At 40.3% G+C, this 23,172-nt stretch overlaps 1 protein-coding gene across 20 annotated transcripts in view; it reads right to left on the bottom strand.

Annotated features, from left to right (window-relative positions):
• The window catches only part of MICAL3 (microtubule associated monooxygenase, calponin and LIM domain containing 3), a 182,566-nt gene that overhangs the window by 39,480 nt on the left and 119,914 nt on the right, over positions 1-23,172 (bottom strand). For 14 of the 20 annotated variants that reach the window (XM_057428045.1, XM_057428053.1, XM_057428050.1 and 11 more), the window contains 4 exons: positions 9,011-9,206; positions 4,416-4,654; positions 3,216-3,305; positions 96-233 (listed from right to left, as the gene is read on the bottom strand). In XM_057428045.1, the coding sequence (XP_057284028.1) occupies positions 96-233; positions 3,216-3,305; positions 4,416-4,654; positions 9,011-9,206 (663 nt within the window). The remainder of the gene's footprint in view (positions 1-95; positions 234-3,215; positions 3,306-4,415; positions 4,655-9,010; positions 9,207-23,172) is intronic. The other 6 variants (XM_057428051.1, XM_057428066.1, XM_057428062.1 and 3 more) reach the window with 2 other exon arrangements.

The raw sequence follows: 23,172 nt of genomic DNA, 5'->3' as shown, positions 1-23,172 counted from the left end.
GAAGTACACTGCTCTTGAAGGGCGCAGAAGCAACAGAGTTAAACAGCTGCAACTGTGATCCAGGAACCGGTGGTGTGGGGCTCGGGAGAGATTACCTCTGGAGGTGGAGGACTTTGAGGTTGGGACCATTTTTTCCTCCTCCTCTTTTTCACGGATGTGTGTCCAGTGCACATCTGCCAGGATCTCCAGGGGATCAACCGGATTTACAATCTGCTCCAGTCTAAGGTTTCCAGCTAGCGTGAGGAGGGCATGGCATACCAGGTTGTAGGCAGGGTGTGTGAAGGACAGGGAGGAAAAGGTGGGAGAACAGTGGAAAGGAAAGGTAACACATCAGAGGAAAGGAAATAAGAAAAGAAGAAGAGAAAATATTACTGGCTAAGATCAGTTTGCAAGACAGACAGAAAAAAAGGCTCAGCATCGTGTGTGCACGCATACACCAATACAGCACTCCTCATACTTCCCATCAAAGCTGAATAATGCCATTCCAAAGGCAGAGAGATACTATTAAAAACATCATTGTAGATCCTCTCTATTGCAAGCAGCTTTGCTGAAATGAAAGACATTCTCTGGGTGTCCAACAGTATGTGGTATGTAAATACCAATTTATGAAATTTCTAGCTCCTTCAGCCTGTTCATTATGATTATCACCAAAACCATCTTGCTGTTAAAGGAAAGGGACAACCTGCATTGTAGTTTGATGCACCAAAATGAAAGGTCTCTTATCCCCTACTATACAGTTAAGTACTCCTTTGTATCCTGGGTATGTATTCCTTTGTGAATTCAATTACGTGATGGATATGAGTTTGACTTCTGTGTGTATATGCATATACAGACAAGGGCATACACTTACTTTAGCAATTCAAACACTTTGTTTACCCCTGTTTTGTAATGACTTGCTCAGGGGTAAATTTCTTTTCTGAAGAGTAACAGCATTTTAATTAGGACTGAGCAGTGCCCCCACTTCCCCAGAAGAGAATTCCTGTTACACAGATTAATTTGTTTAAAAGAAATAGCATTACTCCTCAACTACGTGCATACACAAAGCCCAGCTACTTATGGTGTGTCAAAAGGAATAACGGGCACCTAAAACAACCGATAACCAGCTTGTTCAACTGCTCAGCATGCCCTCATTCTACAGGGAACAGGTGTTCAACATCTGTAGGAGTGGTCTTTAAAAGCAAATGACTTATCCTGAAAGGAAAATGCCCACTTACTTTATAAAGTAGGAGGTCAATTTTCACAACAGCCGGATTACCACTGAGTAGGGCAAAACCCTGTTTCAGCAGTTAAAAACCTCAAAAGCAGTTAGATTTTCAGATGGTGCACTAGTTTTGAAGGAAACAAGAACCATTAGCAGCATTTACAGGTCACGCTCATTTCCTGCTGTCTCGTTTTAACGAAGTTTCTCTCTCCCAGCCATGTTTTCCCCACATATGACACGGTGTTTGGGACATCCATGTCAGGAATAACTATGTGTGAGATTTGGCATTAAAACTGCAGAAGAAACAGGCAGAAGGAACTGCAGGAAGGACAGAATTACCAGCCAGTTAATCAAGGGAAAAAGGGTCCAGGCGCACAAACTCAAATGCAGAGCGGGATTCTCAATTTAGGCAAGTATTTAGCAATTTTGTGTCTCTCTTGCCTCATCAGAGAGTTCTCTTATCAATTAGCACAACCACATGGTCTACGAGAGCTACTGGACATCCTGTAGGAACAGGAACCTGGGCTTTTCTCACTCTGTACCAAAGCACTCGCATGCAGGCCCCAAGATGAGTAGAGTTAGCATTTGCATCGCCACACAAAAGTTTCTGTTAAAGGGTTTAGATTTGCCAGCAACGGCTGAGAAGTATATATTCCTCAGCAAGTCTTGGAAAGAGCAGGTCCCACATGATCTGCATGTTTTAAAATGGATTTCTCTGGGATTTAGACCAGCGTAATGTACACACCTTCAGTTACTCCACAAGTCTCTGGACAGAGGCCTGAGGCTGTCCTGATTAGGATATGGGTCCTTCTCACCTTTTCCAGTAAATAAATAGCAGCACAGGCAGCCAGGAAGGACTGCTGCTTGGCTGACAAACAAATCTGTTTCCTTGAGGTCTAAATGCTTGAGAATTTCAAATGACACCTGACATGGCCTTCCCTTTCAAGGATTCTGGCTAAGCTCTGCAGGAAGCTGGACGTTAACTGCACTCATATTGAAAGGTAGCTTTCCCCTAAGGGGAACTTCAGTTACAGTTATGCTCTTTACCCATCTTACTGATACTTCTCATTCTTACCATCAGAAAAGTTAAATAGGTAAAAATTGTAAAACCTCTTTTTTTTTTTCCTTATTTAAGAAATTTTTTCTTATTTAAGAAATTTTTCTTATTTAAGAAAAAAAAAAGGTCATAAGCTAAGCCATAGTTGTTACAACCATAAGCTGCAAAATATGCATATTTTGAGAACTGCATATGCCCTCTTACCTTCAGGAAGACACTTGGGTTTTCCGCTCATGCATTCTGGTTCTAATGAACCACATTGAAGGAATAAGGGATTAACAAACTATTAGGACCAAGTGCTTCAAAATAAACAACCATGAAAAATGAAGTGCAAGAGCATCGTGGAAACTAACACAACCAATCAGACTGGAATGTCAGGTTCATTTTGTGCCCATTATACGACTGCTTGAAAAATCTTGAGGGATCACCACAGCTTGATCAGTTTCCCCACCAGACTCTCCCCACAGACACACATTCAACAAAGGACAACAACAAAAAAGCAAGCTTGCTGACACAAGCAATACAAAGGCAGCGCTTCTGATGTGTCCATGTGTCTGACTTATCGCATGGGTGCAATTAGCCTGCATGTATGGAACAAATCTGAAACTCCCAAAGATGTGGGGGTCACTGTTCATGCATATTACAGCAGCAGAACATCCAGGCTTTCTAGATATCCTGAGGTACCTGGCAGCTTTACCTTTTTCCTAAAACCAATGGCAGTGTCAGACCTGATATATGGCACTTTGTCCAGGAGATTAAGATGACAACAGCTACAGAACCAGTTTCTAAGGAGCTGGTAAAGCAATTAAATAAACCACAAAGAAAACAGCTACAGAACCAGTTTTTAGTGAGCTGGTAAAGCAATTAAATAAACCACAAACTCCTCATGTGGGACCTGCTCTTTAAAACATTTCCCCCTCCTCTGGGGAAATGGAAGTGGAGATGGTATACGGGTACCTTTAAATGTACCCGTGTCCTCTTCATTTGAAAGACGTTGAAGCCAGAGGCCTTGCTGCAGCTCGCTCTCCCAAGGGCAATACTCCCCCTCTACAGCAGAGGGAACCACACATCCATATATAACACCAGACACGCATGTACACACACAAGCGATGGAGAGAAAGAGAGAAAGGACAGAATCAGACAGAGACAGAGTCTGGAAACCCTTCAGCTTCCCATACTCCCACTGTATTCAATGTGTCTGACAGGAAAACTGCTTGAATGAAACAATGTCCAAGTACACCATGGTTTAGCAGACTAAACACACAACATGCACGTTACCATACTTAAAAAGCAGTCTTCACTTCCACAGACTTCAGTTACGGAGATACAGATCCTGTGTTGAAAAAGTAGCCAAGCAGCCTGCTGAGCTCATCAGTAAAACTGCTGCTAAGACAGAAAAACTGGACCTCTGCTTGCATTAGGCAGCCAAAGACCTTTACAAAGAAGCTCTTTGGAGTCTACCAGTCTTGACAAAAAGGAAACGTGAGCACAAAGACAAGATCAGCGAGAAATTTGGCATGGTGGTGAAACACTGGAAATGTCTATTCTTAGCACAAACTTTGCATTTTGATGACTGAGACAAACACAGGGGAAGGAGTCTTTCCCTAAGATTTTTCCACAGAAATCCCTCTGAGCTGAATAGGAACCGCCTGAATTCCCTGATTTTCAAGACAGTCTTGGTAACTAAGGAGAGCTACAAGCAGCTTCTTCTGGGATGCCCTGATGACAGTTACAGTGGCACTACCCCTTAGTGAGGCACTCTGCAAGACTGAAAACGCTGCTTCCACAATGCTTCCAGCTCCTGCTGCCAAAGAACAAAGGGAACATTCAAAACAAATTCCCAATAATAATAAAAAAAAAACAGTAAAACAATAGTGTCACAAAGCTGTGAATTGCACATGTTGGCATGGTGTGTGGGAAGCATATTGTGATGGTACTAGTGCTGTAACTGTCCTGTGGGCAAAGATCTGGTTTCAGAATGATCCACCTAAAGTTTTCATTGACAGTAACTCCCTCAGAAATCAAAGCAATAAAGAAGTGAAAGAGGAAGAAAAGTTTTACAAGGCAAAATCTCTCTCATTCTGCATGGCAAATACTCAACTCAGTTTTCCCTGCCATCTAGCAAAAAAGAGGGAAGGACAAATCAATGAGTCTAACCTTCGCTTGACTCCTCATCTTCCTCCTCTTCATCTTCCTCCCCCTCCTCATCTTCTTTGTCCTCAATCTCATGATTTTCCTCAGCCTCGATCTCTTCTTCACTCTTTCCCTTCAGGAGGGCGTGGATACGCACAGCCTCTTTCCATGGCACACCACCCAAGTCTGAAGGTGGTTGCTGAGGCAGCAGCAGTTCATCATCTTCCTCCTCATCTTCCTCTTCCATCTCAGACTCTGAACTACTACAAGGGTTTAGAAAGGAAAAGAAACGATTACTTTATGCTTTTTAGATCAGTCTTAGATCACTGACAAGTTGTTTCAAAATACATACAAGCCCAAAACGTATGATGGAAACCATAACATTAATCTTCTGCTTTCAGTATTTCACAGGCAATTTATCGACAGCATCACATGTGAGCTGCAGTATGCCTTGCCCGGCTTCTTTTAAAGAAGATGAAGCAGCAGCAAAGTGCCTGCAAAGCCAAGTTCAAATATCTGTGCAGCATTAATTGTTACAGCTCATGACAGTTGAATACAGCAGAAACTATTTTTTCCATAACACATTGCTTTGGATAAAACAGAGCAAGAGGTTTTAGCAGTGTTAAAATGTAGAAGGTCACGCCGTTTGATAATGGCAGCTACTGCTAGCATTTTGGATAGCTAAGATGTTTTTGGCACTTGCTGGGTTGATCCACAGAAGGCTTTGGGAGCAGAAAGAACACACAACATGACTATCAGGCATGTGGGCTAAGGAGAGTTGGAGGGGAAAAGAAAATGTACAGAATTCCTCACTTTTCGACATCACAGACAGAACTATAATATGTATCCAATTAAGTACACAGTGCACATAGTGGCAAGAAACTGTAGGGTGCAGTGCAAGGACAATTACAATAATGAGCTGCTTATTCTCAAAGTCTGAAGTCTAAAACATGCAAAACAGTAAATCATTAGTGCTTTTTAGCAGACATCTCTATTTAATTCTAACAGCTCCTCAGTATAAGCAGCAGGGGCAAGAAATGGAACCACCTATACAATGAAATTTAATCTAGCTCAGTCTTACATGCTGGACAACCTAGAGTTAACTGAGGAGAAAGACGGTTGCATTTGTCACTGGAAAATTAATGTGAACTACATCTCAATTCAGAGAACAAATCTGCAGGGTCAAAAGGTCCTCTTCCTTTGCTTTTCCTTACTAGATCATGGTCATAAAAGAACTGCGTTTATTAGAGCTACAGTTAGATGCTTCCCATATAAAACTTCAAAGGCTGAAATTCATCTGGATTGAAGGACTGAAACTGTCTGTGAATGGTTAAAGTTTGGATGAGAAATCAGAGAACAGTATTCTACTTCTGCTTCCTTATGAAGCATTCTACTATTCCTTAGTAGAATACAGTTAGCTATCACTGTAGCTAACAGCCTTCGGGAGAACCCATTCCACAGAGAAGAGAAAGAAGAACGACAAGTAGAAAATAATGAAGTGTACATTTCATGTATGTTTATAAAATATAACTTGTACAGTTCTTGTAATGTAATTACAGCATGTGAAAAACTGATAGCCTCAAAAAAAAAAAAGGGCAGCACTCGTTGCAGATACACATATTCAGGTGATGAACTTCAAATCAGTCTAACACTACATGATCATATATTTACATAATACTATTCATGTACTCGTCTGAGAGACTATTTTTGATAGCAAAGCCAATCAGGAAAATGCCACTTTCTTCACGCTCTGATTGTCACATACTTCTGTCCATAGGCTCTTAAATTCTCCTCGCTGTTCTGCACTTATATAACTATTTTCCTCAAATTACAACCCACTTTTTCACAGCATAAACCGAATATTTATTTTGAACAGGTTGCCTGGTTTTCACATGATGAATACTGAATACAAACACTGTTGCGTGCCGTGGACTTGGTGCGTATTCCAGAAGACCAGAGCATGTTCCAAAGGCTTTAGGCAGATACCGTCACAGAGATTAAAAAGCAATGTTCCCCTCCTCCCTGATTAACTTTCCTACCCTTTGGCATGGAAATAAACCTGACAGGTGTTGCATGCTGAGGTTTTTGTGTGCTGTCAATGAGGTTTACTGCTGCTCAAACTGTTGCCATGCCTGCTGAGTGGGACATCTCCTGCTCTTCAACCAGCTGGCTTATCTCATGTAGTATTGACGACATACATTCTTTACCACATAGCTCACTTTACCTTCTTCAGCTTTTATTTATGACTTGGTTTTTGTTTGACCTTTGAATACTGAGAAATGAGAAGCTGAAAGAAGGCAGTGAGATGGGCTGGTATAGTGGGCATGTCTTTCAGCACAGCAACCCCTTGCCACAGGAATTAATTCAACAGCTGAAACTACTTTTTTCTCCTATAAAGCAGAGACCAATTGCTTTATAGAAGCACAGGAAGTCAAGCATCTCATTAAAAAGGTGCACCTACAGGAACTGAGGTATAGGAATGGAACTGAAACCTAAACTGTGGAAATGACCCTCTTCCCTTGCCACACAGCTCTACATGACACTGCTTCCAAAGGCCACAGGGTATTATATCAAAAGTGCAGATGACATATTGGGCGTTACTGCAAGTTAAAGGCCATGAATAACGCACCTAAGGGGCTCTCCACCTATCAAAACTGTGTAGGCAGGGTTGGGTTGCTGACACAATCCTTCTTGTTGACGCTTAAACAAGATCAACTCTCTCTTGAAAAAATATACTTTGAATATTGTTTTCTGCAGACTTTCTCTGCAATGTGCATGCTCCTAAGTGCATGCGTGATGGAACGCTGTGCACCAAAATGTGTGGTCTCTACCTGATTTAGAGCTAACATCTCAGTGAACCCTGAAGCCAAATCTATCGCTCTATAAGACACAGAAGGAACAAAGAGTTCCCCATCCTCTCTGCCTGCTCCTAACCCTGCGGGGCTGCACCAAGACAGTGAACATGATCAAATTAGGGCTTTGGTTGGCTTGTTACAGTAGTTCTTTTGCTGCTGAAGAAGCTGTCAGACCTTTCCTCGTTTTTTGTTTTTGGTCTTTGTGACATACCATGGAGCGGGTAAAGCTGAACGGAGGATAGCAGATGATCAGAAAATCACCTGATATTGTCTGTCAGGTATCATCTAGAAAGTCTCTCTGATGTTTGGCCCACCCACCATTATCAGTCCTCTGAGTAAATTGCTTGCCATGTTTGGATTTGGGACAAAATACTTTCCAGTTCAAACTGACAGGGAATTTGATGTATTTTCTTTCCTCTCTGCCACCACAGAATGTGAGCTGCCCCCTAAACACTGCTTTCCATATGCTAAATTACACAATTTGGTCTATTACAGACTGAAATATTCAGTTTAATACAGGTTATGGGGATATATGTAGAACAAAGGGAGCTAAATACAACACCCTACGAGAGGAAATCCAACTCACTAATGTAACAGTGTATTGCTGTCAGTCCCCACAGTCTCACAGAACACTTTTTGGTGATGATCAACAGCTTCATGCCAAAACTCCACTTTTTTTTTAATTAACTCCTCCTCTTTGGAATTCTTCTGCCATTTAGTGATGGAATTACCGTGTCCTGATTTATTGAAATCAAGACCAATAATAATACTCCATACTAGTAAATTTTGGTTTAGAGCTACAAACATAAAGGACTAAAACCCCCTCAATATCATTAATGTCTATACTGTCACAGTTGACGTAATTCCTAGGCCCGAGCAGGGAGCTAAAGGAAGGCTGAGTGAAGGAAGCAGAATTTATCTCCCATAAACAGTCCCAAGATTATACAATCAGAGCACTGGAGAAGACCTCAATTATGTAAAATACCAGAACAGTATCCTCTAAAGAAGTTAAGAAATTCATCAAAAAGTATTATTTAGGTTTCAGACATAACAGCTGTACAAGACATTAATAACTGCCAGGCACTTAAATGAAAATCACACCTTCATGAGTCCACGTGTACACACTCTCTGTCAAGGCTGAGTTCAGGCTACTAAAAGTTACTCCTTTCCAGATGCTGCACCTTCAATGTGATGCACTTATACACCGTTTTGCAGATAAAGAGAAGTTTGTGAGGGTACAACATGTTTTTCAACAGCCGTAGCTATTGCTTAAAATCAATGCCTCTCAGCACTGCATAAGCATTCAGTCAGGATTACACGTATGTCAAGCTTAAATCTTTAAACCAAAAGTGGTTTTGAATTGTAATGCAAAACATACAGAAAAAAAGCTAATTTTGGAGTCTCCTCCCATCTGAATCTATGCTCTGTTTGCTCAAAACTCATTTGTCTTTCATACAATTAAAAAAAAAAAAGAGAAAGAAAAAAATCTCAAGACTGAGTTTCATGGTATTACGGTATTGTAGGTTTCCTCCAAGGATGGTAGTAAGCTACCTACCATCTAAGTTAGTTGTAAGCTATAAGTAGCAAGGTAAGGTAGTAAGAACAGAAACTAGAAAATAAAAAACTTGTGTGCACATGCAGAACATTTTGATCAACTTTAGAAAGGGCATCCTGGTAAACAATACGTTACTAAAAGCTGAAGGAAATGCAGGCAAAAGTCTGTTGGGATGGGTACAGAAAAGCTTACTGACAGTGCGTGCTAACCTGCTGGGAACATCCTCTTCTGCCCCTTTGTCCAACACACTACTGAGGTTATGCTCTGCTAGTGTCTCTTCAGGAACCTCTTCCAGTTCTTCTTCCCTCTGCAGTGACAGTCGGTAGTTCTCCAGCTCAATCCGCTCAGGTGTGCCACGCAGCCGCTTAGCTAGGCTGGGCTCTTCCAGCCCATTTACATTAGAACCTAAAGAATAAGCCAGTGAATAAACAATAAATGCAACAGTCAGAGCTGTCATTTTTTTAAGAAAACTGAGCAATTGGGAGAGAAAGGGCATGAGGCAGAGGGAGGTAAATAAAACGAGAGAATACCTTACTCATGTCATTATCCTGTTCACCACAACTGGCAGAACCTGCTGGGGAGCCAGACTGCAAAAGGGAATCTTAGTGGTTTTGGCTAATAGGTGCTAAAAAGAATGTTAAATGTCCTACCTGAGAGAGGAAATAAGGACATTTTAGCTGCAAAAACTAGAGCTGCAGTTAAATATATGTAGGAACTACTGGGGAAGGCCTGGCCACAGTCTGGATATATTTGATGAGACATACTAGGAATGCTAGGAGACAATCCTGGTACATGTTAAAACTGTTACCAAGGCAAGGTAAGGCTACAGAATTAGGAAGCAAGAAAATATTATTACTACTTAAAGATAAGGGAAGGAGGAAAGCAATGAAAAAGACGCACTTGGAACAGGTTTTAAAACTTTCTATAGACTTTAATTAATTTGCTTTTTGATCAGAGTTTTCAATGAAACTTTCTCTTCATTAGGGACTGCAGTGATAGGAAAAGGGCTAATGGGTTCAAACTTAAACAGAGAAGATTTAGGTTAGATATAAGGAAGAAGTCCTTTACTGTGAGGGTGGTCAGACACTGGAACAGGTTGCCCAGAGAAGCTGTAGATGCTCCGTCCCTAGTAGTGTTCAAGGTCAGGTTGGATGGGGCTTTGAGCAACCTGGTCTAGAGGAAGGTGTCCCTGCCCATGGCAGGGGGGTTGGAATTGAATGAGTTTTAAGGTCCCTTCCAACCCAAACCATTCTTTGATTCTATGAAATGAACCACAAGGAAGGATCTAGGCGAGGTATTTGCAAGCACAAGTCTCATGAATCCCAGAAAACTGCAAAGACATGTGAACCAGGCAGTTGGAGGGAAGTATACAGGAGCTTCATTCGCTGTGGCACTCAATGAATTGAACTCTAACACATATTCATTGTTTTTAAAATTCCAGGATTTTAGCTTTATTATCATGCCTCTGTTTACCCTTACCCAGCTTACTATTTACAGAGCCCAATCTTTCCTAGCTTGTTTTGTTTTGTTAAACAAGCCAAGCCATCCTCTCATGAGATAAGCTTTTCAGTGCCTGATGATTCCCCACATCTCTGCACCTGTCCCAGTTTGGATTAATCTTTCCAGAACCTACGTGAATAGAACTGAACACAGCTTTCCAGATGAGGCCTTAACAGCGTAACATACAACCCTGCCAGAAATCCCTCATCTGATACACATTGAGAACACATTTGCCTTATTTATACACCACAATAACACCGGTAGCTTTTATTTACTAACTGATACTCAGATCTTTCTCCTTCTTTGCTTTCAACTGACAAGCACCTCACTGGTAGCCAAAACACTCAACACTTTCCTAGTGCATGGCCTGGTACTTTCTACTACTACATTTCTATTTTTACTATTATTCTACAATATTTTGCAGTTCTTACTGTATGACGTGTCTATCCTCTTCTGCATTGAGGAGGGTTTGAAATGCTGCCTCAGCAAGGAATTTCAGTAGTAGATTTAAGTCAACGTCTTAACTACTCGATGCTTCTTGTATTACTCCCTCATTTTATCCAGTTTAAGTAAGTATTTCCATGTGACAGCCCTCTGGTGCTTTACTGAAGTCTAGGCTGTTCAAATGCACTACATTTTCCTTACGGAGGTAATCAGTTATTTGTCAATAAACACTGTCAACCTAGTCCAGCACAGTCTTTGATGAATCCATGTCACATTTTGTATTACTTACCTGCGTATGGTCAAAGGACTTCACTTGCAGAACTAGCAGTCTTTAATTATTCCTTCAAAGAAAGAGTTTTACCTACTGTGTAAATTAACTGATACATACTTATTCAGATTACCTTTTTTCTCTCTTTTTAATTGTTTATCTGAAAGTTATATTTCTGTCACCCAGTCATCACACTACCCTGAATTACATAATGAAGGTGTATCAGGATAGCTTGATTTAATTAAATTGCTACATAGAGCTCTCAACATCATTGTACAATTCTTCCACTCTTCTGAGCATTTAATAGAGCTTTATTTCCACTCATTACATTACAGTAAAAATTTAGTTTTACAGCTCCAAATCTTGCTACACACCGACTTCTTTTGCTCCTATGTCCAGTGCAATCGTCACAATTGAAACTGGAGGCCAAGTATTCGATTGCCTGACTATACATAAAATCGCCTTTTATATCAGCCCCAGCTTCACCTTGGACCCACTTCTGCTTTCCCTTAACTGGCTTTTACTTATCATGCTTAGGGAATACAGCTGTTTGCCATCCTTTTCTTCATGAAGTCTAATGAAAGCATGAGCTTTGGCAATATTTACTTTATCCTCACAGGCTTTGACCTCCAAGACAGTTTTTGTTTTCCTTCTCCATCCTTTTAGTTTCTCAGTTTATTCCTAACACCCTTTTTTTCAGGATAATGACTCACTCGGTACCATCTTAGTCTTGCACACAAAACTACACAGGCCTTGCCATAATTAGTGACATTTACCTCCAGCCCCTCTCCAGAAAGATAAAACCTCATAAAGCCAACTGCAGAAGTGTTTTTCTCTCTTCCCTACTGAACCCTTCTATGATGTGGGCAAGCGGCTGCTATGCCCCTGGCTGGAACTACAGGGCTGCTTTATGATACAAATCACAGAAGCTTGCTCAGGTGGCAAGCAGGAACTTTACCTTGCACTTTCCAGGGATACTGTGGTCTCTGCCATTTCCTGCTGCTAAGCCTTACGTTGTGTTAGTATTTTCAAAGTTTAGTGGAACTGGACTGCCTTTTCAGCTGGGATTCATGTTTCATTTCATTCTCTCTAGATGGTGTTACCACCTCAGCCAAATCTATTTTTGTAATCTGTGTTACATTCCCCAGCCCTGAGTTCACAGTAACAGGGGAACTGACCTGGAATATTGCTCTGCCACTTCTTGCTGACAGTAAAAAACACCCAAAGGACTTTGGATAATGCAAGAACACCAAAGTGAAGGAAAACAAAGTATGAATATACTAAAATCATCATAAAAGAAGAGGTTTTCTACTGCTTGGAATACAGCTGCTTTAATTGAAACATCTTTTCACAAGCTGTTTTTAACTTGTTCTCTTCTGATGTATACCCCAACATAGCTGCAAAGTCCACAAGTATTAAAAACCAAGGAAAGCACAAAAAAAAAAACCAGAACCTTTTTATCCTACATTATTTTTTTCTAACTATCTTAAAGGGTTCTTGTCAGCCTCTTCAAGGTAAAACAAAAAAGAAATATAAAATCATTCCCATATAATTAAATTGAGTATTAAAAAATAATGCTACGACATCTAGGGTGGGGAAAAAGACTGGCAGCAATCAACCTAAGGTAAAATAGGACTGAAAATCAAACAAAGGTGACAACTGTTTATAGGCATTTTATGATCATATATTAACTTTCAGGCACATTTTTCAAAATACAAATCATCATTACCCTTCCCGTCATGAAGAGCCAGTATAATTGGTACATAGAGAATCAAATCAATTCTATCACAGCACAACTATAAGTGGGATTGACTCAATGCAACTGTGTTAAAAAAACCTGAAGAGATTAAAAATCTGCCTAAACTGTAATGCAGAAGGATGTGGTCAAGCCAGGATGCCCTGTGAGCTTGACAAGCACTCTGTGCCCCAAAATCTCTAAGAAGTAGGAAGGATATTCTCAACCCTTTCTCTAATTAATTTATATATCCATATTCTTGAGATGCAGGATTGGTCACATCCCTCCACTTGACATTGCAAAGAAAACAGCTCTACATTGGAGAACATGATAGAGAAACTCAACTGATTATCAGCAAGGGACGTCTAGGAGTTTGCTCTGTATGGAGCATTTGGTCTACTTGGTCTATTGGTTTTGTTTCTGAAAGTTGCCATGAAGCCTTAACGGGCTAGCTGCAAAGCCACTGTCAACCTTGTTACTGGAGAAATGCTACTGAGAGGCAAGTTTCTGTACCACGAAGCCATCAACTATCAGAAGGAAAAGAATTACAGTTCACAAGTCTATGTAAGGGATGAAAGTAAGTCTAAGATACGGTACTGCTAACATGATCAGATGATGAACCATTTACTTATGCTATAAAGTTCAAATCTGTTTGTTTGAAGTTACTATGAAATAGGGACAAGGAAATTTGAAGCTTTCCTACCCTCACTTCCTTCATATTTATATAGTGCTGTGGTCTAGTCATATTTATATAGGCAAGGTCTACTCCAGTGCAGTTCTTAAGAGAAACTAAAGCTTATTCTCTAACTCTCCTCTGGAGTTGAAAAGTGCCTTTCCCAGATCATTACACTGTTTTGTAGCTTGCTGGTGGGAGTGCAATCATTATCCATTAGCTGACATTCTACCCTGGGCCCACAGAGCCAAAAGTCAGCAACTAGTCACAACTGAGAGAAAAGGGGCTGATGAGGCTGCATTTACCAGGAAAAAAACCCCACCAAGCTATGTTACTAGCCAGGGAGGGGAGCTACCTGAAAGCCAAGAGCAGTTTCTCACATAATCAACTGATGAGCTAAAAATCCACAAACAACATCCAAAATAGGGCACATTTTAAAATCTGATACTTTATTTTGAAAGAGTCAGCGAGCCATTAACATTACACAGATCATTTGAAGGGAACTGTTTTTCTTAACAGGACAGGCTGCTTAGCTGTTGCATGAAAGCTGCCAGGGTCCTTTACTTATCTCAGCCTTGACATGGCCTGCCTCCTGTAGAGATAATAATATGATTAGAAATAACATTCCTATGCTAAACCACTCCTCGACTACATGAATGTGTCCTACTCCAGCAACTTTGACAATGACTGCAAGGCTTGAGAAGCTCCTCTTGAGAGAGGATCTCATCTCCATTTCCATCCTGTGCTACCTTGCTCTGTAAAATCCACACATTATTCTCATGAGCCAGATGAAATCTTGCCAAGGTTACTCCTTGACATAAAACTTGCTTAAGATGCAGGAAAAAAATGGGAATATGAGAAGAGTGAATTCTTCCCAAAGAGAAACAACCTGCCTATTTTACTAGAATGTATTTTTCATTAATCATGAAGTACCTCTTTACTTCCGTTCCTAGTCAAATCTGTTAAGATTGCAAGCTAAATTACACAGCATCTCTTGTGAGATATTCAGTATTTTGCACAGACTCAGCTGTGGCCATTGGGGAGCTACAGAAATTCAAATAAAGGAGTCTACGGTGAAACACATGCAAAAGGGGAAAAGAATTCATATACTTCTCAGGAAAACCTTTGTTCTGGATTTCTCAAATCATGTGCTTTTATGATGTGAAACACTGTACCTGCTTGTTTTCACTCATCTTTTCCAAGCTCTTCAGTTACTTCTACCCCCACACAATTGTTTGAGAATACACCTATGTCAGATAAAAGAACTCCTATGGAAACAGCAGCATCTTGCATAGGACAAAATACAGAGACGGAAGATGGGAACTTTTCTGTAGGAGTTTACAGGTGATGCAGTGAACTCTAAGTCAGAAATGCTGAAAGCTCTCAGATTCCACTGCCATTCATTTCTGAAGAAATATCTTTTGGGGTAAGGTTTCTGAAGCATGCTTGCAGTTCAGCAATCATCATCGCTGAGGTATCGAGAAGCCAGCAAATGAGATCCAGTAGCATTTTTAGGCTTCTCATTATCCAAGTGTTATTGTCAGTTTGAGATTCAGGTTTTTTTCGCCAGAAGTTTCACCCTGACCCACTTCAGTTCTATTAACTGCCTCTTTGTATTCAACTCCACTTCTCATCCAAGGGCCTCAAAATGTTTTTCAAGTATTAGCATATTAGAACAACCCTATTTTGGAAGTAGGTAAGTACTGTAGAGGCACTTCACAAGTTCAGGCAGAGATTAAATACCAGCAAGGCAATCTCACAACAGACTAGTGGCAGTGCCAGAAACAGGATCCAGAACGCTCAGCTCCAGCCCCTTCACTCTACACTTCAAGTCAAGACAAAACACTTTGAAGTAAGAAAGGGACTAAACTACATCTGATTCTCAGTTTAATGATTACATGGTTTACATGAGCAGGTTGAGGAATAGTACCTGCTATGAGATGCTCACTGCACTCAGCACTGTGTACACATAAAAAGAAATCTTAGTACCAAGGCCCGTTGTTGAGTGCTGTACATGCTAGAACAGTGAGTCAATTAAGACACTGCATTTGAATAAGAACATTTTGATAGATGTAGTCAGAAATCCTTTCATTAATCCCCTCCAGAATTCATATTTTAGCCAGTTAATGATTTTTCTACTGCACGGTAAGAGATACATAAATCATGTAGACGACAATTCTAAACTGACTTGCAGAAGTGTGTTAAATGGAATGGATCTTTTTTTTTTAAGTGCTAAGAAGTAGTTTAAGGTTTTAAATGTAGATTCATCCACCCTTTAAATTTATCTTCTGAGAAACTGCTGGGAAGAGCCCAGCAGGTCTGCTGAATTCTCGTCACTACTTGTTCACACAGCCTCACATCACATACTGCAGAACTGCACATACACTGGTAGGATCCCCTGAGGTTCAATAAGCACATTCTCAAAGCCAAAAGGGGTAATATAACACCTTCTTAGACAGAAACAAGAATGCATTTATTCGAATGTAAATAGCTAGTAGTCATTAGATGCCAATGCTATTTTGATATAATGCTTCGTCTCACTATCCAAAGGTATTCCCAAGCCCTCAGGAAGCCTGAATTACTCAGCTGTATTAAGAAGCCATCAAATTGAATTTTCTGATGCCTGTGTTTCCAGTCTGATCCATAATATGCTCTGCTAAATATAAAAGCCCTTAATTCAAAGAGGACAAGATAATAAGAAAACCAAAGTCTATTCATAAGTAAGATACTCAGTGTCCACGCACAGGATTCAAAATGAGCTAAAACCTGAAGATGGCCCTACTGAAATTCTTCTGTAATGCACATGGCAATCATTTATATAACTCAGTCATAAAGAGTAACTATGCTTTCTAGAAGGTATGCTCTACTGAGTCAAAGCTCTTGGAGTTTGACATGGGAGTTGTACATATGCAAACAGTCTTACGCAGGTTAGCCTGCAAAAGGGACTGAAGAGCAGACACAGAGCAGAATAGCAGCTCTCTCTAGACTACCAGAAGAAAAAGGGTTTTGCCACTGAGCAACCAACATGCTACCATGTCAAGGCTCAGTTCTCAAACTGTCAGTCTAGCAATTCTTAGCAAATCAGGGACCTAAACTTGGGGAAAGGAAGCTGTACAAACAGAAAGGTGTTTTATCTCAATATCCTCTGATGCAGAAGTACCCACCAGACAGTTATTAAAAACCCAGCACTGCTTCCAGCACTGACCAAGAAGTTTTACAGCATTACTTATTTCAACAGCACACGAAGTAAAAATCAGTGAGATTCCCGTCAGTATCTACTGGCTCCCTAAACAACAAGGAGCACAGGAGGCCCCAAAGTCCTACCCCCCACCCCCCCATTATAATGTGTGTGGGAGTAACTGACAGCTAGAATATTTAAGGGATTCTGAAACAGATACCCCAGAAATAAACATATGAAGATGCAAGTCGTCCTCCACACATTCCACAACCTGCAGCTAGAATTAAGTTCTTTATACCTCAGATACTGTCAGTAAAGTGGAAGCCCCTTCTATTCATAATCATAAAAGTGAATTGGACTGACTACTGAATGAAGTTATTAACTTGCATGTTTATCTTATGGGTGTTGCAATGTTTTTCCTCCACCTTCATACTATTTTGGTTAAAATATACTTCTAGAATTGGCAAAACAGACAGTGATAAAACACAGCTTCCTACAACATCAGTAGGGCAAAGCCTACGGACAGCTGTCAAGTTGATTGATCTGACCTTTCCTTGTTTTCAGTTGAAGCAACCAGAAGCTAATATAATCAATCAGTTCTATTTCAAGGTCATATGTAATTTATACTTGTATCTTGAAAACAAATAAAAATTCATCTGCAACTTTATAGTAGAAGTTATGTTAGAGAAATAGATGGTGTTTCTTATATGTCAACATATGTGTGAAGTAGCAGCAGTACATAATCATAGTCAGAAGTTCAGTATATGGTCTAACAATACAGGAAAGTTGTCTTCATTACAGCAGAGGCATAGAATAATCCAGGAATACAGCTATTTTTGACTCCTGGAAGAAGTCCAGTGTTGTAGCTGGTGGGTGGATAAGAGAAACAGGGGATAGGAGGTATTAGGTCACCTAATCCAAGCCCCAGGGAACACTGCTAACCTCGATTATTGCATCTTTTCTGACAGAGAATCTTAACATTTGTACAGATTTCACTTTTTCTGCTGCCCAAACAGGTCTCTGAGACTAGAGAGATAAAATCCCTACATCAATTTATATTAAGTCTGTTAATTATTAGTGTGCCTATTACTCAGGAATATTGCTAAGTCAAGTAACATATTAGGATCATTTTCCATTTTGTTGGTATCATCTAAGATGTCTGGGCTCTCTCCAGTATTTTGATCACTTCCATCATATGTTGCCTGGCCTAGTTTCCATTTTCTGAAAGAAGCTGAGTGTGGGAAGGCTGAAGAGCAGGATAATCTGGCTAAAGATAACTTGGCAAGCATGAATTTTGTCTTGGAAGCTATTAAAGGTATGTTACCTCAAAGAGCCACCTGGGATGAGGCACATCCAGGGACTGTCAGAGAGAAAAAGAAGAGAAAGGCCACACTATATTTAAAAAGCACTACGATTTTGGCTCATGAGGTTTTCCCTTTTTTTAAGTGAAACAGTATGCTTTAAGTAACTTGGAAATCAATGCTTAAGAGTGACTGTCCAGTTATAATCCAAACAGTAACCCCTTTTACGTCGTTAGAAAGCCTCCGCTGTCTTCTCTGCTACATAAGACTTCGTACAGCTTATTCACTGTGGCATCTATTTCTTGCTACTTATACATAGCAGCCCTCCAAAACCTCTCATTTCACCAGAGGGGATCAGACAGGTGACTCCCACTGTGCAAGTAACACAAAGCGGAACCAAGGACATTTCCACCTAAAAGTAGTAGAGGAATCTACCAACAGAAATATCACCTACATTTTACAGGAACTGGTACTTCCAGTTCCACCTGGATGATGTTTTGATCATTAAAGAACAACCAATCAGGAACTACAAATTTTATCACACATAATAAAAGTGGGGAATATCAAATGTTTTCAGCTTCCCGTTCAAATTGTAATAGGTTCAAAACATAGTTTTCAAATTGATCTCTTCTTTCACCTACTGAGCTAGTAACCACTGTTTCCTGTTGCAGTGTACTACAGATTTCTGTAATTACTGGATCTCAGAATATATTTAGGTACTAACCATGTACTTACTTAATTTCTGTCATTTGTATTGAGATTGTAAAGTGCTGCAAATGGAACAGGCTGAAATCTGAGGCTGGCAGTTGCAGGAAAATATAGTGGGGAATACTTGTCCTAACTTAAATACTCGAAAAAGCATCATCATCTGCTCCCTCATTCTGTGGCATACTTTTCCATTACCTACATTTATCCCACATACTCTTGCGTAACTTTTAAAGCAAGTGAATATTCCAAGCAATTCAGAGCTTCACATCTTAGTGGACATTTTTCTGAAGCTAAGAAAACTCTTGTATATAGGTGTATATATATAGGTATACTCAAAATCTGCCCCAGTTCCGGAAAGAAAGCTACCAAAAGACACACTACTCATTAAAGATAACTTACACATCAGTTCTGATCTTTTAAATCACTGAGTTACCCAAGTCTGAAAGAATCTGAAACATCTCTTGGGAAAAAAAGTCCTATATTTAAACACTTTGACCCGCAGGCCATCAGATAAACTTCTATAACAGCAGAAAGGACAGTTTCAAAATTTTCCTAAAGAAGAAAACACATCCTTCTGAGATGACAGCAAACACAAGAAATGTCGGACTCAACATACATTTCTGAGAGAAGATGTAAGCAGCTAAACAGAGCACAGAAGTGCCATCTCATCCTTAAAGAACATCTGCCCAGTTCTGTCTGGAAAGCCGAAGTTAAACTGCATCACCAGGATCAGCTCAGCAACCGCTACTCCACCTTCCTCCATAAATGCACTTCAAAGAAACAGGAGAATAGGTTCAATGTTGACTCTTGTCAACCTGTTCCTTCCCTTCAGATTATTTCTAGTTGTCTGGGGGGTTGGTTTGTTTCTTTTAGGTTTTTCTATGTGTTTTTTTTGTTTGGTTGTTTTTCTCTCCATGTTTCTCTTTGTATCTTAGATACATTACTTACTACATGACTTAATATATTATGCTGCTGACCACAGGCAGGTGATACTGTTACTGGCTTGTTCTAATTGGTGTAGAAGTGAATAGAAATTAAGTCATTTGTTTTGTTATACCTTACACTTTCTCTTCACTGTTACAGAACATTGGAAAAAAAGATGTGTATTGAACGGTTACTCTGCTTTCTACAGTACCACGTGAAGACATGTAATATGTCTAAAATGTAAATCAGTGTGTACACAGCAGGCTTTTCACACTACCCTAGCAATGTGTGCTGCAAAGGAGATGGTCTAGGCTTGGAAAAAAATGCTTCTAAAATATATCTGATGAAGCAAGCTGGTTTAGGATGCGTGGTGGAAAACATCTTAGTAGTCCAAAAAGCACAAAACCGAGAATGAAGTTTCTAAACTGCTGTAAAAGCTAAGTCTGTGATTTCAGTGGAAGTCATCTGTTTTTTGAAGGAAATAAAACATCCACACTGCCCGCAGACTTATGAGCGTTTGTGAATGGCTCAGTACCTCGGCGTTTTAAAGAATGCTTGAAAAAGGTTCAGTTTTGTTTCACAAACAAAAATGGGATGCTTTTACCAAAAAGTGACTTTTGAGTGTCAGGGCCATGGAAGGAATTCCCTGGCAGTCCATCCAGTGGGGCAGGATATAGAGCTCAACTCTTCCTGTAGGCATTGGTAAGAGAACACCAGAAGCCATGGGACTGGAAAAGGACCACAGGCACAGAAGCAGAAAGTCTGTGTAGACTTCAAAGAGGATGACGTGAGAGTGCCTGGGAGCTTTCCCATCACACAAATATTTGGTGTCTCCAAGACATTAAAAACAATGCCTCCTATACCGGTACAACACGGAAGTCTGTTTTTACCTCTGGATAAGGATGAGCTCGGAATTTCACCTCTTTTTTTAATTCATGAAGCAAACATTTGATTTCTGAAGAATACATATGTAGCTGCAAAGTTAACAGCTTTCCTGAGACAGAACAGTGGAGGCTGTTCTAGCAGTGCATTGAAATGACACTTTAGTTCACACATCAGCACATGAAGTTTCACACTGCAAGCTGATGGCCCCTTCTCAGAATCGAAGGCCCATTTTAGCCTCAAAACCCAAACTACTGATCTAAAGAAAAATAAAAGGCATTTTCAAGGCATAAATTGATTACTTTCTTCCAAAGAAGGAACTCTCATGTATAATAGAACTGGTCTGTGGTTGCATATCTGTGAGCACGTTTTAAACATAACTGCTCTGGACAAACACCATTCACAATTACACTATAAAAAGTCACCTGCTATTACAAGCTTTTACTTGCTAATGGTGGAGTAGGAAGCATAGGAGAATCATGCAAGAAAACACACAGAATGAGCCCCTAATGTAGACTAATCCAATAGATCCTTGAGAACAGGAAAACGCAGCTGAAAACTACGATCCAGCTCTACCTGCTTGTCATGTGAGAACATTGCAGAACATTCTCTTAAAGGTCTTGAGGAATGGAGCTCATCTCCTCATGTGCCATTCTCCTGAGAGAAGACAACTGTCCAGTTAGAACGCAAGACACAGCACTTGGCTACATGGCTCCATGCATACTCATTTGCTGCCTTTCCATCACACTGAAGCATCCCATCACCACAACTGCTTCTATACCAACAAGAGAAACTAAACCCTGCCAAAATGCTTACCTGTCACACCAGGTGCAAAGGCTATGCCTCCCCGTTCCCGAGCGCTGACATGCAGTCACCCATGCTCCTCTTCTCCCCTCACACATATGTATCACTGCCCTTCTTAGTGCAACAAAGACCTCTGGCCTGTGGCAAGGCACACAAAAACACCTCCCAAATCGACCAAAACCAGTGAAGTCACAACACTAAGAGTGCACCTATTCAAACCAGCTTCACCAAAGTAGTAGAATATTTAGTTTGGGAGTCCTTAGTAGGTTTTCTACAGCCGTATGTCACATTGTGCAGCGTACACCTTGTACTCCACGCAAACCACAACGTAACAGCAAAATAAACATAAAATAAACAATAGAGAAGCAGCCCGGAAAGTAGTGCTTTGCAGTGACAGATGGCACATGCCACAAGCTTCCCAAAATGTCTTTTGCATTTGAGCTTGCTAGATCTATTCATTCCACTCTCCCCCAATTCTGTATCCCCCGCAGCATCCCTCACCTGGAACCAGTGGAGGGAAAAGGGAGAGGACAAAGAAAAACTCAGAAACCTGAAGTTTGTTTGGAATTTATTCCCGTGAACATTTTCACACAGTTGAACAAATAATGTCTTGATTTCACAGCAACAGGAAAACCACGTTACATAATTCAAAAGAGACACACACCCAAAACAAAAACAGGTTAAAAACAACTGCACAAATCAAAATCTTCAACAAGTCTGTACAATGGAGACATGAAGCCTTTCTGAGCACTATCAACTCACTTGAACATTATCTGTCACCAAACATTTTATGCACACTCCCTCCTTCTCTCTGAGGGAAGCAAAGCTCAAAACAGTCATTTCTCAGATTCCACTTTTCAAAAAAAACCAATCCCCAAAACCACCCAAACATTTTAATTCTACAAATAATAATAATAAAATCCAACTCCTTCACACAAACCTGATACTATTTTTCTAAGACACAAAACCAATTAATGAAGCTCTTAAAGTGCCCAGAAAAATTCATATCACCCTTCAGAATATACACATACAAACAATAAACAAATATTCCAGTGGCACATGTCTACAGGTCTGAGAGCTAGAGAGAAAGGTGGAACTGGGAGCCCAGTTACTCCCAAGAAAAAGTGTTCTTAGCAGGATCCAGCCATGAGCACAAACTCAGCACATCACTATTTGGTATATCCTTCTTTGGTCGCCAGTACATTTCTTGGGATTTTTCAGAGAAACAGTCAGGTCAGCTGTATCTCACTCTTTAGAACAACCAACCTTTCCATCATGCCTTTGCCTTTCCAAATTTTCTGGGCTTCAAATTGCTGGTCCTTCAGCATTCTCCTCTTACACCAAAGCCACCCAAATCCTGGTAAGAACACTGAGAGGGAACATGATGGACTGGGAACAGTCACGCACTTCTCCTAACAGAGATTCCTGGCTTGCTATGAGTGATGATTCACTGGGCACTGAACCTTGGTCCTAATCGGGCAACCCACACACTCTCCTCAGCTTCCACAAATACAGGGTCTGGTTCTAAAGTTTATAGTTTAAATGTTCCAACAGAGAGAAATAAATCTTGCATCAGATTTCTCTGGAGCTGTAGGAAACCCCATAAAAGCGTTCAATAACATGTGCCATGTCCTGCAAAAAACACACCACCATGGCTCCTCCAAAGAGAACATTCAAGGCACAGTAGTAGAGGAATTACATTTCCTGCCAATTTGGTGATGCATCCTAAATATAGATATACTACTTTCTTTTCGGGGTGGAGGGCATGGGGAAATATGGATGTGTTTGTAAATGCAGTTCAGTGGTTTAAAATGAAGGAACCACAAACAGAACACATTACGGAATTAGTTTGCTGCTATCATGCATAATTAAACATTTAAAAGGGACTAAATGAAAACAAGAACAAAGCCCAAATGTGAGTAATAATGAAGTGACCAAGTGGAGGATTTCATGA

This window comes from Pezoporus wallicus, unplaced genomic scaffold (assembly GCF_028554395.1).
Source record: "Pezoporus wallicus isolate ANWC-B61680 ecotype Strahan unplaced genomic scaffold, APGP_CSIRO_Pwel_v1 contig_2908, whole genome shotgun sequence".
In the NCBI taxonomy this organism is placed as follows: domain Eukaryota; kingdom Metazoa; phylum Chordata; class Aves; order Psittaciformes; family Psittacidae; genus Pezoporus; species Pezoporus wallicus.
The sequence above is the reverse complement of the archived record's forward strand: the minus strand, read 5'-3'. Positions and strand labels throughout refer to the sequence as shown.